The sequence below is a fragment of the Elephantulus edwardii genome, unplaced genomic scaffold, assembly GCF_000299155.1.
Source record: "Elephantulus edwardii isolate Elephantulus edwardi_28Jun2011 unplaced genomic scaffold, EleEdw1.0 scaffold00221, whole genome shotgun sequence".
Taxonomy (NCBI): domain Eukaryota; kingdom Metazoa; phylum Chordata; class Mammalia; order Macroscelidea; family Macroscelididae; genus Elephantulus; species Elephantulus edwardii.
This window is the reverse complement of record NW_006399971.1, coordinates 1,233,171-1,251,661: the sequence shown is the minus strand read 5'-3', so window position 1 is coordinate 1,251,661 and position 18,491 is coordinate 1,233,171. Positions and strand designations below refer to the sequence as shown.

Genomic DNA, 18,491 nt, shown 5'->3' with positions numbered 1-18,491 from the left:
CACTGGACCAGTTGGCAGCATCAGGATGGATGGTGAAGAGATTGTACACAGCTTTAGTTTGCTTGGCTCCACAGTCAGCAGTCTTGGCACCAGCAGCCAGGAAATTAAAAGGTGCATTGCCATGGGAAAGTGTGCTGTTAGGGACCTCTCCAAAGTACTGAAGAGCAATGGTGTGTCTCTGGAGACTAAGGTGCATCTGATACAGGCCATGGTCCTCGCAATCACTTGTTATGCATCAGAGAGTTGTACAGTGGCTAAGGAGAATAGAAGGAGAATTGATGCCTTTGGGCTGTGGTGCTAGAGAAGAGTATTGAGGGTTCCATGGACTGGTAGGAAAACAAACAGATTCATCCTAGAAAGGGTTAAACTGGGCAGATCCCTCAAGGCAAGGATTCTGAGGGTCCATTTAACGTATTTTGGACATGTTGTAAGGAAGGACTGGTCCTTGGAGAGGGACATCATGCTTGGTAGGGTGGAGGGACAGCACAGGAGGGAAAGGCCCTCTATGAGGTGGATTGATTCAGTGACTGAGGTAATTGGGTTGGGTGTATCAGAGACAGTGTGATTGACATAGGACAGAGCACAGTTTAGGGCTGTTGTACATAGGGTCACTATGAGTCACAAGCGACTTGATGGCACATAACAACAACATCATTAATATCACAATGCAAGCATGATTCTGCTGAAAATTGCCAAAAATGATTGGAGAAGTACATCAACAGAGAACTGACAGATTTGCAGGCTGTGTTTAGAAGAGACCATGGTACTTTGGATATTATAGCTAATGTTATGTGAATCTTGGCTGAAAGCAGAGAGTACCAGAGGAATGTCTATCTGTGTTTTATTGACTGTGCAACAGTGTTTGACTATGTGGATAACAACAAACTGAGTCTGACTCTGAGAAGAATGGGAATCCCAGAACATTTGATTGTGCTTATGTGAAACCTATACTTGGACCAAGAGACAGTCATCAGAACACTGCATGGTTCAAAATCAGGAAGGGTGTACATCAGGGATGTATCCTGTCTCCATACCTTTTAAATCTATATGTAGAACAAATCATCCTGGAGTCTTGGCTCTGTGAGGAGGAATGTAGCATCAGGATTGGAGGAAGACTCATCAACGACATGCATTATGAAGATGACATAACTCTGCTTGCTGAAACTGAGGACCTGAAACGCTTGCTGCAGAATGTCAAGGATTGCAGCTTTCAACATCAAGCTCAATATCAAAAATACAAAGATTCTCACCAATGGGCCGACTGGCAGCATTATGATAGACGGTGAAGAGACTGAAATTGCTCACAACTTTAGTTTGCTTGGCTCTACAATCAACACTTTTGGTACCAGCAACCAGGAAATCAAAAGACTAATTGCATTGGGAAAGTCAGCTGTCAGGGACCTCTCCAGAATAGTGAAGAGCGATGAAGTAAGTCTGGAAACTAAGATGTGCCTGATAGTCTTTGTAATGTAATTGCTTTCTATGTATCAGAGAGCTGGACAGTGACTAGGGATGATAGAAATAGAATTGATACCTTTAAGCTGTGATCCTGGAAAAGTGTGTTGAATATACCATGTGTTGCCAGGAGAACAATTGGATTCGTCTTAGAGAAGGTGAAACCAGGCTTTTCCTTAGAGGCAAGGATTCTGAGTCTTCATCTGACATACTTTGGGCATGTTGTGAGGAGGGACCAGTCCTCAGAGAGGGACATCAATCTTGAAAGGGTGGAGGAACAGAGAAAGAGAGGAAGACCAGCGATGAGATGGATTGATTCAGTAACTAGGCTAATGAAGGTAGATGTGTCAGAGACAGTAAAGTTGGCATAGAACAGGTTTCAGGGCTATTGTACATAGTCTCACTATGAGTTTTAAGTGACTCAATAGTACATAACAACAAAACAACAACTGTGTTTCCTTGCTCTATTTGCAAAATAGCCTCTTGGTCAAGGTATAGGTTTTGCATGAGTATATGGGATTCCTATTTTCTCAGTGTTAGCCATAACTTGTTATGATCCAAATAGTCAAATGCCTTTGCATAGTCAATAATGCATAAATAGACATTTAACTGTCTTCTAATGTCCACACTAGTGGATGATAAATAGTTGAACTGTAGAGAAGGCCCTCAGGTGGGAGTGGCTCATTGCAGGATGAGGGAGATTTGACAAGAAATGTGAGTTAAGTGGGTGTTGCTGTTCTAGGTGGAGGGAAAAAAGAAGCATGAACTTGAAGAATTAAATCATCATAAATTTAGATCCTGAGTATGAGGGGTGCAGCAGGGTTAGTGAGAAGCAAGGATTATCTGACCTGTATTTCTGGAATATTCTGCTGGCAATGTTGTGGAGAGTGAGTAAGAGTTGTATCTTGCTGCATTTTTTGTGTCCAAGATCCTTTGGACATCAGAGGAAGTCCATGTATTTATTGTTAGGTGCTGTTCAGTTGAATATGATTCATAGCATCCCTATGAACAACAGATCTGCGCTCTCTCCTGCCTTGTGCCATTCTCATCATCTCGACATACTCAAGCACCCTGCTGCTGTCACTGTGTCATTTTGCCTCACTGAGACTCTTCTTAGGGGTATTCAAATATTCATATATTTTAAACACAGAACATAAAGCACCTGAGAATAAAATAATAGTAAAACACAAAGGAAGCCAATTATGTGAATTATAACTATCAAAACACAATATATCTTTGTGAAACAGTAAAATCTGCTCTTTATTAATGCATTAAAAACAAGTGGCTCCTTAAAAAGCTAAACAAACAATTAGCACATGTCATGCTAAAATATGTGTCAACCTGGTTAGACCATGATTCTCAATGGTTTGACAGTTATATGGTGATGCAATTTCACAGTTATATAATGATGAAATTATTATCCCTCTACTTGACCTGTTGTGATCAGCCAATCAGTTGTAAATTATTAGGATGAGTGGGATGCAATACTTCACTCAAGTCATAGCCCTGATCAAACATAAAAGGAGTTTCCTTGGAGTTTGCCCGCATGATTTTTTATCTTATAAGAAAAAAAAATAAAGGAGAGAGGAGTGAGCAAGAAGGAGTGACCTTAGTATCATAAAGAAAGAAGAGCCAGGAGTGGAGCACAACTTTTAGACCCAAGGTCCCTGCACTGAGAGCCTCCTAGACTCTTGGGAAGATTGGTGCGAGGTTATGTGGAGCTCTCCAAGGAAAGCTCTCTCAACAGATGTTGAAAAGCAATAAAAAGCTTCCCCCGAGCTGTCAAAGAGAGAAAGCCTTCCCTTTGAACTATCATTCTTAATTTGAACTTCAGTCCTTGGAGAGGGATGTCATGCTTGGGAGGGTGGAGGGACAACGCAAGAGAGGAAGACCCTCGATGAGATGGATTGATTCAGTGACTGGGGTAATCGGGGTAGGTGTGTCAGAGACACTAAGATTGGCACAGGATAGAGCAGGGTTTAGGGCTGCTGTACATAGGGTCACTATGAGTCATGGGACACTCAGTGGCACAGAACAACAGGTGTACTAAACAATGAGAGAATAAATTTGTGTTTGTTAAATCAGACCACTCACAGTATTTGTTATAACAGCACAAGATTACTAAGGCAGTATATGGCCCAGCAAATTCTACTCCTGGTTATGTAGCTCAAGGACTTGAAAGTAGGAACCTAAGCAAGAACTTGTACAACAGTGTTCATGACATCATTATTCACAATAGCTAAAGGTCTATCAATAGACATATACAAACATAAAGTGTGATGCATCCACATGATGTAATAATACAAAGCCAAACATACTAGGATGAATGGACCTTAAAAATATGCTTAATTATCTAAGTCAGACAACAAATGACATTTATAAAATAGGCCCACATATATGAAATATTTTAAATACATAAAGACTAGAATTTCTTAGTAATTACCAGTAGCAGCAGTTGGGAGAATTATTGCATAAAAAACAGTGAGTTTCTGTTAAGGATGACGAAAGATTGTAAATAGATGGCTGTGGTTGCACAATATGGTGAATGTAGTTGTCACTGAATTATACATGTAAAAGTGGAAAATATTTATACACACACATATATAAGGAGCTCTGGTGGCTTACTAATAAGGAATTGTCCTGACAATGCAAAGGTAGTAGTTCAAATCGACCAGCTGCTCTGTGGGAGAAAGATGGGCAGTCTCCTCCCGTGTTACTAGCTGCCTCAAAAAAACCACTATAAGGCTATGGGTCAGTTCTGACTTTACAGTACACAACAACAACAACAATAATACACACACATACAAACATATCTCACCACGGTATCACAATTGATATTATCACCACTATATAAATACACTTAATATATTTTTAGATAAATATATATTTATATATTATTTTTATTTTTCTATATAAAATACTTCTTATTACATTTTAATCAGTATTTCTATAAATATAAGATTATAAAATATAATGTTTTTTATGAGATTATATTTTCTGTTAATATAATACATATATAGTAATGTAATGTATTAATATTGTACATGTATTAATACAATACATATATATGCATATGTTATTGTTGTTAGGTGCCATCAAGTCAACTATGACTCATAGCAACCCTATGAACAATATATCTGAACCTTGTTCTATCCTGTACCATCCCCGTGATCTCTGATATCCTTGAGCCCATTGTTATAGTTAGTTGTTATTGACCCAGTTGTTATTGTTAATCTTTCTTGTTGGGATCTTCCTCTCTTTCTCTGACCAGCATGGTGTCATTTTCCAAGGATTGGCTCCTGGCAGAATGCCCAAAATATACCATCTCCAGTTATGATGAGAATAAATAGACCATTTCTAGTCATGATGAGAGCAAATAGTATTTCAGGTATTGACCATGTACTGGGCTCTGTGACCTGCATTCATGCTTGGAGAAAATGTCATATTCCAGCTAGACCATGTTCTAGCTCCAGGGAAGAATCCTTGGGCTGAGCTGAGGGAATCATTGGTAATCCAGACAGACAGGTGGTGGAGCATAGCTGGCTAGAGGTGGAGTTACTTATATTAGTGTGGGCAAGAGGGAAGAATTGAGGGAGTACTGGCGGGGATCCCAGAACTCTGGTCTGGAGGATAATAGGTAATAATGCTGTTTGCAAAATCAGACTGGCCCTTGGGCCTGTGGTTCTACTGACACATCCTGCTTGTCTTTCAGGTCAATGAAATCTATCATGATGAGTCTTTGGGGGCCCACATCAACGTCGTCCTTGTACGGATCATCCTGCTAAGCCATGCCAAGGTGAGTAAGCACTGTGGGCCCTGCTGGCCATTCCAGATGCTCTAGGGTCCCTGCTCACCCACTGTGGACTGGGGCCCTAGTAAGGTAAGCCTGCCTTTGCAGTATACTCGTATACTCAAACTCATTGCTGTCATGGCAGAACTAATTCATAGCTGAATCTCGAGGGTTTTAAATTGCATGAAAGAAGATTGTCCATCCCATGGGACAGCAGCTGGTGTATTAAACTCCATACCCTCTATGCCACCAGAGCTTCCTAAAGTTTGTATTTACCAAACCCACTCCGCCTCCTCCCCATGCCACCACCTTTTTGTTCCTTTAACACATCTGTAAGACAACCTCTGTTCTCTTGATTCATTTCACCCCTGTCCTGCACTTCCTCTCCTGCGTGAGTCTTAAATCTGTGCCCTATTCTCTATCTGTCACAAAACTTCCCCAGAAATTGACCACTCTGGGCCTTTCAACCTCTTCTTCCTGTCCTGCTTGGAACTGTCTTTCCTAGCAGTGAGCATGGGCCTCTGAAGCAGGAATACAGAGCCATCCTGGGGTAATGACATGAAGTGGAGAAACAATGGGATAATGGGATGCTGTACTTTCCTGGGGAAGATGTAAAAGTGATATAGCTGCTGTGGAAAAGAGCAAATCAGTTTCTCAAAAAGATAACAATAGAATTACCATAAGATTCAATAATTCCACTCTTAAGTATATATCCAAAAGAATTCAAAGGTGGGACTCACACTTGAAAATCTGTTTATTTCAGCATTATTTGCACTAGTCAAAAGATAGGAACAACCTAAGGGACTATCAAGAAATAGATATTCGGTATATATGAATGAAGCACAATGTATATGAATTATTGTATGCAAACCAATAAAGAAGTAAAAAAATTTAAAGACCAAAAAATGATGAGAAAAATAAGAAATAAATATTTGGATAAGGAAAACATGGTCTATATATGATGAAATATTACTGAGCCGTAAAGAGAAGTGAAATTCTGATCTAAGGCAGGAATGGGCCTGGAAACCTTAATCTGAGTGAAATAAGTAAAACACAAAAGGACAACTTATATGAAATATCTATAATAAGTAGATGCATAGAGAACAAAGTTCATTGGTTGTTATTAGGATTGGGTGGGAGGGGACAATGGGAAGTTACTAGGAGAGGGCCACTGAGTTTCCATTAAAGATGATGAAAAAGATTTGAAAATGAGTAGTAGTAATGGTTGTATTACATATTGAATATAACTAATATTATTTAATTGTATACTTAAAAATGGCATCTTATATGTGTGTGTATGTATGTGTGTGGGGGTGTCTGTGTGTGGGGATGTTTGTGTGTGTGTATGTGTGTACTTCACCCCAATGAAGTTTTAAAAAGAGAAAATGAGATGATGTGTAGAGGAGAGAGAGGAGTGAGCTTGGGCTGCCTGTGTGGTGTACTGAATAGGCTCCTGTGTTCAAAAAGTGAAATTGGAGGTATTGGCTCATTTAATCTCCTGAATAGATGGTCCATCTGACGGGTAAGAACACTGAGGTTTAAAGTGATTCAGAGCTTGTCTGAAGGGAATCAATCAGTGTTATTCAGCTTCTCTAGAGTTGAGCTTCCCACTCAGATGGGTAAGTCCTGAGTCTGTGGTCCAGCTACACTCAGCACATAGAAAATGCAATCAAGCACTTCAACTGTGATGATTAGGAAAGGGTTCAACTTCTCTACTAAGAGATGAAGAATATCAAGACCCAAATATTAAAATCAAACTGCATATAACATACAAGGAACCTAATGGAAACAAGACAAGGAAGGGCTTGAATGCAGAAAGAACCATAGGAATTCTCAAATTCGAACCCACTTTCCTGATACAGGTAAAGCATGTCATTTATGACACTAAGGGCGCCACAGTGAACGTCAGCTAGGGACTTCTATGCACCCCTCATAGAACATCATATGATATATTTTTAAAAGTTTTTTTAGAATGAAGGTTGCATAGTGGAGTGTACTGCGGGGGGTGGGGAAGGATTGTATAACAATGAAAGAATTTTTCTTTTACTTTTCAAAGAGAAAAGCGAACTGGGGGGTGGGGTGGCCAGGGAGAAAAATATAATAATGAATGAATGAATGGAAATCCAAAATCTCTATAAACATTTGTTAAATTAAAATAGATAGATCGATAGATAGATTAAAAAATTTTTTAAATTGTGATTTTAATGAAAGTTTACAGAAAAGTTCCATTTTTTTCCATTGGGACAGATGAAGGAAAGAACTATTTAAAAGGAATATATGATTACACATTATTTGTATGACAAAAGTCCAGAATAAGAGGTGCATAGTAAAGTGGACTGGGGGAAGGGAGGGAGTAGGGAGGGAGAAAATTATGTAACAATGAATGAATATTAAAAACAAACAAAAACAGACCAACAAACTGGGGGGAGCTTAGAGATGGAAATGTGCAACAACATAAGATTTATTTTAAAAAGCCATTAGAACAATGGGGAGAATTGGTAAACATGTAACTATGGGAGTCATCCATTTCCCTTTCAAGGCTTTTAACAGAGTAAATTTGAAAAGGCATAACGTTTTAAATATCATGTAAGCTGTAAGTTACAGTCAAGTTGATTCTAACTCATGGGTGACTCTGTGTGTGCAGAGCAGAACAGAACTGTTCCATAAGGTTTTCTCGGCTGTAACCTTGCTGAAGCACATTGTCAGGCCTGTCTTTCAAGGTACTTCTGGAAGAGTTTGAACAGCCAGTCATTTGGATGACAGCTGTGTGCTTAACTGTTTGCAATCTTGAGGGGTCCTTTTGAATAATAACTCATTGTCATTGAGTTGGAACAGACTCATAAGAGATCTTCCAGTGGATTTTTGAGGCTGTAAATCTTTATAGAAGCTGAGTACTTCATTTTCCCCTCACAGAGCAGCAGATAGGACAGTTAATAAGGATGATAGAAGAACTAATGCCTTTGAATTGTGTTGTTAACAAAGAGTGTTGAATATACTGTGATGTAAAAAGAGTGAGTGCAGCATAGTGATGGCCATATCTGATCTCTACTAACTTCACAAAGGGAAATGGTCCCCTTGAACAACATCCAAAACACAACCAATTCTCATGAGGTCAGACATGTCCTCCATGCTCTGCACCTCTTCCTACTAATTCCATCTTCTCTACTGGATCCAAAGATTCATTGCAATTAGCTACACAGCTGTCACAGAACCATACTCAAATTTATGAAATTTATTAGGAAAGCTAACAGGTTGCAACTCACATTGGCAACCGGATGCAATTTTTCAGTCAGGGGAGCTTCGGAAGCATGCTCTTTTGGGCCCACCAGCCTTTGCCTTCAGTCTCAAGCAAGTGTTACAAAGCTCTCTTAGTTCTGTCAATTACGACATCTCACTCCTAGACCTACAGCTAACTTGGACACAGGTTCCTGGCACTGACTCCTGGGGCAGAAGTCCCAGGTCAGCTCTGTCTCACATTGGGTCTCTGGGTCTCTGTTATGACTGTTACTGCTCTTCTATAGGTCTGACTGATGCAGGAATCTCTGCCACTCAAGGTCACAGGCTACATTCTCTTCTTTCATGCTGGTAATGAGATTCCCCAAATCTCTGCTGCTGAACCTGATCAATTTAAACCTGCTGGAGTGGCAAAACTAGCCATTCTCTTTATCTATAGACTTTTTATTGAGTACTGTCGAGTCAGAACTGACCCATAGCTGACACTTCTGTGGGTTTTCAGAGGCAGTTAATTGCATGGAAGGAGATTGCCCATCCTTTTCCTGTGGAGCAGCTCGTGGATTTGACCTACATGACCTCGGGATTTCAATGCAGTTTCTTACCACTAGTCAAGCAGAGCTCTTTATTGATAGATTAGCACATCACATCCCATTTGCATGTTTCCATCAAGCCATGTAACAACATCAAGGGCAATAGGAAAGGAAAGCTACTTTGACAACAGACCCACCACACCACACTTGGACTGCCTAATGAACAAATCTATCTTGAAGGAAATGCAAGTAAAATGCTCATTAGAGGCAAAGATGGTGAAATTTAACTCCTTTACTTTGGGAATATTCTTAGAAGGAGCCAGTCCTTAGAGAGAGACACCATGCTGGGAAAGGAAGAGGGTCTGTGAGAGATATATGATAGAGATAGATAGATAGATAGATAGATAGATAGATAGATAGATACATACATACATACATACATACATACATACATACATACTAATTCAGGGCACCTAGTTGCATTGAGAGGCAGAAAGGTTGCTGTTTAGGGTCTTCGCCATGTCTTTATGTCTTTGCTACCTTGGCCTTGGCTGCCCAGTGGTGGGCAGTGGAGGAGAGGATGTACATGAATGTGCTCTCCCTCCTTTGCAAGATGAACACAGCTGTGAAAGCCGGAAGAGCTCGTCATGACTGACTGTATACCACATGGGTGCAGGATGTGAGGGTTGGGTATGGGGCTCAGCCCAGCTATCTAGTTCTTGTGCTCCATTCTAGGAGACTCTCCTCTCCTCTCCTAGCTCCATCCCCCTTCCTTACCATCTCCTCTCCTCCCCTATACCAGGCTGGATGCTGCCAGCCCTTCCATCCCTGGGCTGGCCCTGACTACTGTCATGTTTTAGGCATGAGGGCTGGACACGGTATATCCTCTTTCATTCACTCTCGATCCTTTGCTGGAAAGGAGAAATAGGAAACTCTGCGTTCTTAGAGTAGAAAAAGAAGTAATCTGGTTTAGGCCATAGTTTTATTTTCTCTCTGGTCCCTTCCATGTGCATTAAAAAGGTTAGTTCCTTACCAGAAGGCACAAAGCTTTCTGATCTTATTTGTCCCAAAATGTGTCTCCTTTCCAATCTTGGTTACACAGTGCAGCCATGCCTTCTTTATTAACTGTTCCCCAGCAGACATCATGCTAAACATTCCTACCAAAGTTGTTGCCTTTGATTGTTTTCACCTTAACTGATGCAGGTAGATGGAAGGACTACGTGATGACAATGAAAGCATTTGCAGAAGAGACTCAAAAAACTTTAGTGCTTATATGGGACACTCTGAGCCGGGGACCTAGAGATTTTGGTGAAACGGAAAATTTCCTGAGAAAATGTACATGTTTGAAAACTAACTTCCCCCAAAACATACAAAATGGAAAAAAATCCCATAATCTTTCAGAACAACTAAAGTTCTTTACTGTTTTTAAAATTATCTTAAAAGTGCCTCTAAAAAATCCAGATAATCTTTTTTTGCAAATGTATTCGTACTCATTTCAAGGAATTCTTAAGCAAGGACAATGTAATATTATAGAATTTTTTTCAGATTAATTTATGCATATGGAACGAAATCTACTCAATTCATTTTTTGTGGTTAATGTGATATCTATATGCAAAGTTGCCAAAGGTAACATATTCAAGACAAAGTACAGACCTGTCTCAATTCTAAAAATAGATGTGAAAATTCTAAGGTTCTAAGAGTTTTATTCAATAATGCATAAAGAGAAACTTCCACTGTGATGAACTTGTCCCAGGAATGTGGAAAATGTTTCCTGTAAGGAAATCTATTCATATAATTCATCGTATCAGTTTGCCTAATGATAAGATGTCTTCTAAAGAGAGAATAAAGATCCAGGTTTCATTCTATGATGATCCCTGGCTTTCTATGTACAGAAGGAGTGGCAAGAGGTGTGGCTTGAGAGTCTGTGGCTGCCATTCAAGGGAGAATGATCCTGGACCATAGACACAGAACTGGAAAAAAGAGGACAAGTGAGTGAGAGCCTATACAAACGACACTAAGAAAGCTTAAGATGATAATAGATGCAGGTAGAGAAACTCATTCTGCCTCACGTAGCTGGGTAGGTGCTGCAGCTATTCCTTGAGATAGAGGGGAATGGGGACTGCAGAGCAGAAAGATGAGATAGGCTAACGGTGAGGTGTTCTCCTCCAAGTAGAGGGTCCAAGGAGAGGCTGGTGGATCCAGGGCCCAGGAAGGAACCAAGAACATAGAGATAAGAGCAGAGAGGCGTTTGTTCCTGTAGGTGTGAGATGCTAAGGCTACTGAGATGAGTCCCAAGGAAGGGCTCCCACATGTCCTGGGCACAAGCAGAGCAGAGTAAGAGGCAAAATTGACTACATGTGTGTGGAGAGGGTGTTTCTAACTGTTAAGGCATGAGAAAACTAGTAATAGCTAGTGCATGACATTAGAATTTTATTTAAGAGTAGAAAAATAAGGATATTTGGATAGATAGGTGCTCACCTAGGAGAACAGAGGAGTTACGTGGCACCGTAAGTTTGAGAAATGCTTGATAAAACAAAGTCAAACAGGTACTAGGACCCCAAGGTACCTCAGAAACATCACTTTAGAAATGCACACAGTTGGATGACTACGTGCAAGGGAGGAATGTAGAAAGCATAGTTTTTCAAACTTTTTTTTATAGGACCTGTTTTCCTCTTGTAACCAACCTTGTCTAGAACTCAACTTGGGAAATTATGCCAATAAGCAGTCACAGTAAAACTGGAAACAAGAAAGAGATCCGTCACTTTGTCACTAGTTCTGGAAATCCCAGACAATGTCACATGACATGAAACAAGTACTAGAAAAGAGCAGACAGGATTTACTTGTTTGTTGATCACTGTGCACCTGGAAATCCCAAAGATTCATTGTAAAACTTTCCGAATTCATGAAAGAGCTCAGTAATATGTCTAATGATACAAAAACCAATAATTTCTGCATGCATTGGAGGAATAGGGAGGGTCAAGTTCCCTTTTTAATGTTGTTGTTAGATGCAATCTAGTTGACTCCAACTCATTGTGACTCTGTGTACAACACATTGAAACTTACCTAATCTTAGGCCATCCCCACCGCGCTCACTTGTGCGTAAATCCTTCATTACAGTCACTGTGTAAATCTGTATTATTAAGGATCTTCTTCCCTTTCGCTAACCCTTCACCTTTCCAAGTATGACGGCCTCTCTGACAACATGCTCAAAGTATGAGAGAGAGACGAATTCGCTTTGCCATCCTTGGCTCTAAGAATCACCCTTTATGACAGCAACGAAAAATAGAAACTATGACGGCTAGACTGAATAAGATAGACACAGGGTTTGTAGAGGAAAATTTACATTGTTAATGACAGGCAAAACTTTAAAATAAGCAAGGAGATATATTCTGTTCTGTTTAGGAAGACTGAATATCATTCTCTCTCTCTCTTCCCCCCCCCCATTGGGAACTGACTCCTAGCTGATCCTCCACTGAGTTTTTCTGAGACTATAAATTGCACAGGAGGAGATTGCCCATCCTTCTCCCATAGACCCTCTGGTTATTTATCCTTTGGTTTAGCAGTGCAATATGTTAATGTTTTTCAAGATTAATAGTTGGAAATGTGACAAAATTTTTCTAAGATTAATCTAGAAATATAAATAGTCAAGAGTAGCTGGGAATGTTTTTAAAATCAAGCAAATAAAAAGATAATTCCTTCAAATCTTTTCAAGTTAAAATAATTTCAATATTATTATAAGCATATGGGGAGCTCTGGTGGTCTAGTGGCAAGAAGCTGCTCTGCAATCCTGAAGGCACGCAGCTCAAGACCACCGGCAGCTCCTCAGGAGAAGGGTGGGCAATCTTCTCCCTTGAAATTACTGCCTCTGAAAACCCAGTGGAGGGTTCCAACTGATGTTCCAACTCAGCGGTACACAACAACAGCAGTACGCATGCACAGATAGAGCAATTGAATAAAATAGCTGTTAAAACATTCTCATACAGTTAAGAATATGTGATACACACACACATATGGAATGTTTATTAAGTATTGTACTAAATACATGATAAATTTAATATATAGTAAATTAAGTATCAAACTAAAAAAAAATACTTTATTGCCAAAACTTCACTGTTGAAACCAACTCAAAGATGACCCTCCAGTGGGTTTTCGGAAACTGTAAGTTGCATGACCTGAGAAGAAATTGCCTGTCTTTCTTCCTGGGAGCAGCTCGTGGATTCTAGCCTTGAGAGAGGTCCCAGCTGTGAGTTAGCAGCATAACTCCTGTGCACTGAGTCACCATTGTTTGTTGGTGGTGAGTACTATTGAGTATGGGTCCAACCCATAACTGACCCTCCAGTGGATTTTTTTTTTAAATTGATATTTTAATGAAAGTTTATAGAGAACTTGGATTTCCATTCATTCATTATTGCACATTTTCCTCCCTTCCTCCTTCCCTAGTTCACTTTTCTCTTTGGAAAAAAAAATTCTTTCATTGTTATACAGTCCCCCACCCAGTCCACTTTACTGTGCGGCTCTTATTCTGGACTCTTGTCATGCCAGTAATACCTAATCGTATATTCCTTTTATATAATTCTCTCCCTCATCTATTTCAATGCCATGCACATTATTTATCCCCTCTTTTCTTAGTTTCCCCCCAACACTCATGTCAATCCTGTTTTATAACAGTGGCACTATACAGTATTTGTCCTTTTATGATTGAGATATTTCACTCAGCATGTCCTCCATGGTCACCCATTTTGTATAATATTTCATGAGTTCATTGTTTTTTAGGGCTGCATAATATTCTATTGTGTAATATACCAGAACTTCTCTATCCATTCATTTGTTCATGAGCACTTGGGTTGTTTCCAACTCTTTGCTATTGTGAACAAAGCAGCAATTAACATGGGTGTGCATATATTTGCCAATTCCATTCTTCAACAAGATGGAAAAGACAATCTCCAATTTCATTTGGAATAGAAGGAGATTCTGAATAAGCAAAACCCTCCTTAAAAAGAGAAACAAGGAAGGAGACATCTCACTCCCTAATTTCAAATCCTACTACACTACCCTGGTGGTCAAGCATGGTACTAGTACAATGACAGACACATAGATCAGTGGGATAAAATTTGACAATGAAAAATGAAAACAGTTAAGTGGGGAAATGACAACCTTTTTAACAAATGGTGTTGGCAAAATTGGAAAACCATCTGCAGAAAACTCAAGCAAGACCCATACCTCACACCATACACAAAAATCAGTGGATTTTCAGAGGCAGTAAATGGCCTGGCTGGAGATTGCCCATCTTTCTCCCACAGCACAGGCGGATTAAACCTGTGTATCTTTGTGTTAGAAGTGCAATTCCTTACCCTTAAGCTACCAGAGCTCTCTAAATCTCACTTAGTGAAGTGTTTAACAAGTCAAATAAGAAATTAAAAAGACACTATTGACTGGCATTAAACCGGGTGGCTCCTTGGAGGCAAGGATTCTGAGGCTCCGTCTAACATACTTTGGACATGTTGTGAGGAGAGACCGGTTCTTAGAGAAGGACATCATGCTTGGGAGGGTGGAGGGACAGCGCAGGAGGGGAAGGCCCTCTATGAGGTGGATTGATTCAGTGACTGGGATAATCGGGATGGGAGTGTCAGAGACAGTACAACTGGCACAGGACAGAGCAGAGTTTAGGGCTGTTGTACATAGGGTCGCTATGAGTCACAAGCGACTCGACGGCACATAACAACAACAACAATTGACTGGCGAGGAGTTTCTAAACATAAAATCAAAAGAAGGAATTGTAAAGAAGTCAGATATATTTGAATATTTAAATTATAAAACTTAAAAAATACAAATAAGAAGGCAAACAATAAACAGAAAAAGCATTTGCAGTATGCAGATGTATCCTAACATGTGAAGGACTCTTACAAATCAGCAGGAAGTACAAAAGTAAAAATGGAAACAGAGTTAACAAAAGAAAAACAACAAGTGGCCAGAAAAAGAAAAAAAATATGAGGATTCTGTATTAGTCAAAGAAAAAAAAGTATCATTTTTAAGGTATCACCCATGGTAAGATTAAGAAGATGGGTCCATGTACACTCATGTTTATTGAGGCTTTGTTCACAATAGCAGAGCTGGAAACAACCCAAGTGCCCATCAACAAACGAATGGATAGAGAAGCTGTGGCATATTCACACAGTGGAATACTATGCTGCCTTGAAAAACAAGGAACTCATGAAATATTATGCAAAATGGATGACCCTGGAGGACATTATGCTGAGTGAAATATCTCAATCACAAAAGGACAAATATTGCATAGGGCCACTGTTGTAAAATGAGACTGACATCAGGGTTGAAGGAAGACAGAAAAGGGGGGGAGGAATGATGTATATTGCATTGAAACAGATGAGGGAGAGATCTTTTTCAAAGGGATATATATGAATGGATATTCTTGTCATTACAGAAGTCCAGAGTGAAGGCTACATAGTGGAGTGGACTTGGGGGGAGGGATTGCAGCATAACAATGAAAGAGTTTTTCTTTTCAAGGACAAGAGTGATTTGGAGGGGGGTGAGGAAGAAAAGGGCAGAAATGAATGACTGGAAACCCTAAGTCTCTGTAAACTTTCATTAAGCTTAATAAATAAATTTTTTAAAAAAAGAAGAAGAAGATGGACCCACAGCTGGTTTGGCTGAAACAACATGGCCATACTCTTTTGGTACAAATACAAATCTATGTGCATTTCTAGGAAGAACTGGGACAACTTGCACCACCCACTTGCTTGGGAACCCTTAAAAAGATTAATAATTTTTATCTCAGTCGTTCATTTCTATAACTTTACCACAAAGCAATTATCAGAGCTGAGAAAAAAGTTTTAAGAACAAGATAACTGTCATGACCTTATTTTTTAATGTAAACAATTGGTTTCACCCCATATTGTTAAATAAATTATCTTTGCAGAAGAATATTAGGCTTCCATTAGATTACATTTTCAAAGCCTGTATAAATAATATTGAGATATAGTTAGGAGCTTAAAGCTGTTTGGGGTTTTTTAGGTAGATATAAATTTACAGTATGACCTCAATTTTTTGTACAAATAAAAGTAAAGAAAGGACTAGAAGCAAAACGTCAAATGCTAACAGAATTTATCTCTGACTAGTAAGCTAATGAGCTCTGGTGGCCTCATCCATAGGGAGTTACGCTGCTTCACTAGAGACCATGTCTTTGTAGTGGTTCAATTCCAACAGCAGCTCTTCGGGGGAAAGATAGCAGTCTCCTCCAGTGAGATCCACAGTCTCCAAAAACCCCCTGCAGGGTCAGCTATGAGTCAGTTCCAACTTGATGGCAAGGAGGATTGTGTGGTTTTTGTTTTGTTTTGTTTTGTTTTTTACTTTGTTATATTTTCTTAATTTATTATGTTAAACATTGTAAAAAGAGCAATGATAGCATAGAGATGGCCATGCCTGACCTTTACTAACTCCACTTGGGGAATGGCCTCCAGGAACAGCATCTACAATACAAAACCAATTCCTATGAGTCAGGAATGCCCCACACCACAGCCACTCCCACACCCCTTTATGCTAATTTTAGCACCAATCCTACTCTCCTACTGGCTATGAAATCTGTTGCAATGACTACACAGACCTCACAGAAACATTCTCATGATTATGGAGTTTATTAGGGAAGTTAATAGGTTACAATTCAGGCTTGCAACAGGATGCAATCTGAGTCGGGACAGCCTCTGCTGAAGCTTTCACGGCCCTCTACTTTCAGCCTCAAGGCTTTAGGCCAATTTTACAAAGCTCTCTTAGTCCTGCTAGTTAAGGCATCTCATTGTCCACCTCCACCAGTCCTCCAGCAAGCTTGGACAAAGGCCCCTAGCTCTGGTTCTGTGTGGTAGCAGTCCCAAAGTCACCTCTGTCTCATGTCCAGTCTCTGGTTCACTTCTGCTGCAGCAGCTGCTACAGTCGGCGTGCTTGCATGGCGAGCAGGGTTGAGGCAGCTGGATCAGGTTAGAGATGTTGTTCCAAATGAGCAAAGAGAGATCACGTGTACCATATGCAGTCCTCTTAATGGGAGCACTGGAATATGGACCACAATCTCAAGGACACTAAGGGTGGTGATTTTGATCCTGCCTTCTGGTAGGGTAATCTCGGAATGCATCCATTCTATTTATGTGTTTCCACTCTCCATGTGGCAAAGCCAAAGACAATGGTCTAAGTAAGAAAGACTACTGTGCTGCAAGTTTATTTCTTTTATAACAAAAAATTCACTTTTAATTATGAAAAAAGTTTACATTATTTTAAAATGGTAGAGCCCAAACAATGCTGTCTAGCTGAGCAATAGCACTCTGAAGAGGATCTCCACTGGTGCGCCACACAGTTCTGTCATAGCCAACATGTTATTCCTAATTTAAAGAGGATATAGAAAGGCATTCCAGCTTGGGTTTCTCTTGGAACCTCATCTCTAGATAGGTAAGGAGTGGCTGAAGAAATGCCTGTTCTTTGCTGGCACTGTGTTACCGTTCCTGCTGCTGGGTCTGGAGATTGTCACCAGTTGCTTGGGAACCTTGGACGTGCTTTCTTGGCCAGAGCAAGGCTGTAGGTACATGAGCTTACTTGCAGGTATGGCCCACACTGTCCTTCCTCATTTAAGTGTGCATGCCCTGGCACTAATGTACCACACTATGGGAAGAGGTTCTGCTTTGCCCAGGCCGTATTGCCCACTCTCCTCCTAAGGCCACAGTTGGACTTAAGAGTGCTAGGGAAGTTATCATCCAACCTTGTTGTCGGGGTGCAAGCTGTTCAGGGTGCTTCCTAGGGGTGGTATGATGCCAAACCTAGAGGATGTCTGAAGTCAGCAGGGAGGGTGGCCGAGCCTGCATCCACCACACTTTATTGTCTGTGCTTGAAGGACAAGCCTACACTATTTGTTTTTCCTGATTCTAATCCGCCCTTGGCAAATCTGCTGTCAAGGACCTTTAAAGTAAAGAGCGTGGATGTCAGGTTAAAGGCTAAAGTGCACCAGATCCAAGGCATGGTGTTTTCAGTGGCTTTATATGCATATGAAAGTTTCACAGTTAGTAAAGAAGACTAAAGAAGAATTGACGCCTTGAATTGTGGTGTTGGCGAAGAATAGTAAAACATTGAGTCTCATGTACTTTGGGCCCCGTGGTGCCAGGTAGAACTAGGCTCCACCAGGCTTTCAGTTGCTCATTAGCCAGTGGCTGAACCTGACCGTTAAGCCTTTCAGTTAACATCTGAGAATGTTAGCCACTTGCACTTTCCAGGGACTCCTTTCCTAAATTAAGAACTAGAAATTTCACTGGATGACTCTAAGGTTCATCTAGTACCAAAAAAAGGTTAAGAATAGTTGGGAAAGCTTTGAAAGTCAAGCCTTCAGAAGGGACTCCTTCAAGCTTATTATAAACCTAAAATAATGAAAATAATATATTCGCATTCACATAAAGAAGTGCTGCTGCTGTTGTCAGGTGCCATCAGGTCTACTC

General features: G+C 40.2%; 1 protein-coding gene across 1 annotated transcript in view; it reads left to right on the top strand.

Moving 5' to 3' along the window:
- Nucleotides 1-18,491, top strand: part of ADAMTS2 (ADAM metallopeptidase with thrombospondin type 1 motif, 2) — a 346,237-nt gene that overhangs the window by 234,799 nt on the left and 92,947 nt on the right. Inside the window, exon 5 of the mRNA XM_006898109.1 lies at nt 5,168-5,251. Coding sequence (XP_006898171.1) covers nt 5,168-5,251 — 84 coding nt within the window. The remainder of the gene's footprint in view (nt 1-5,167; nt 5,252-18,491) is intronic.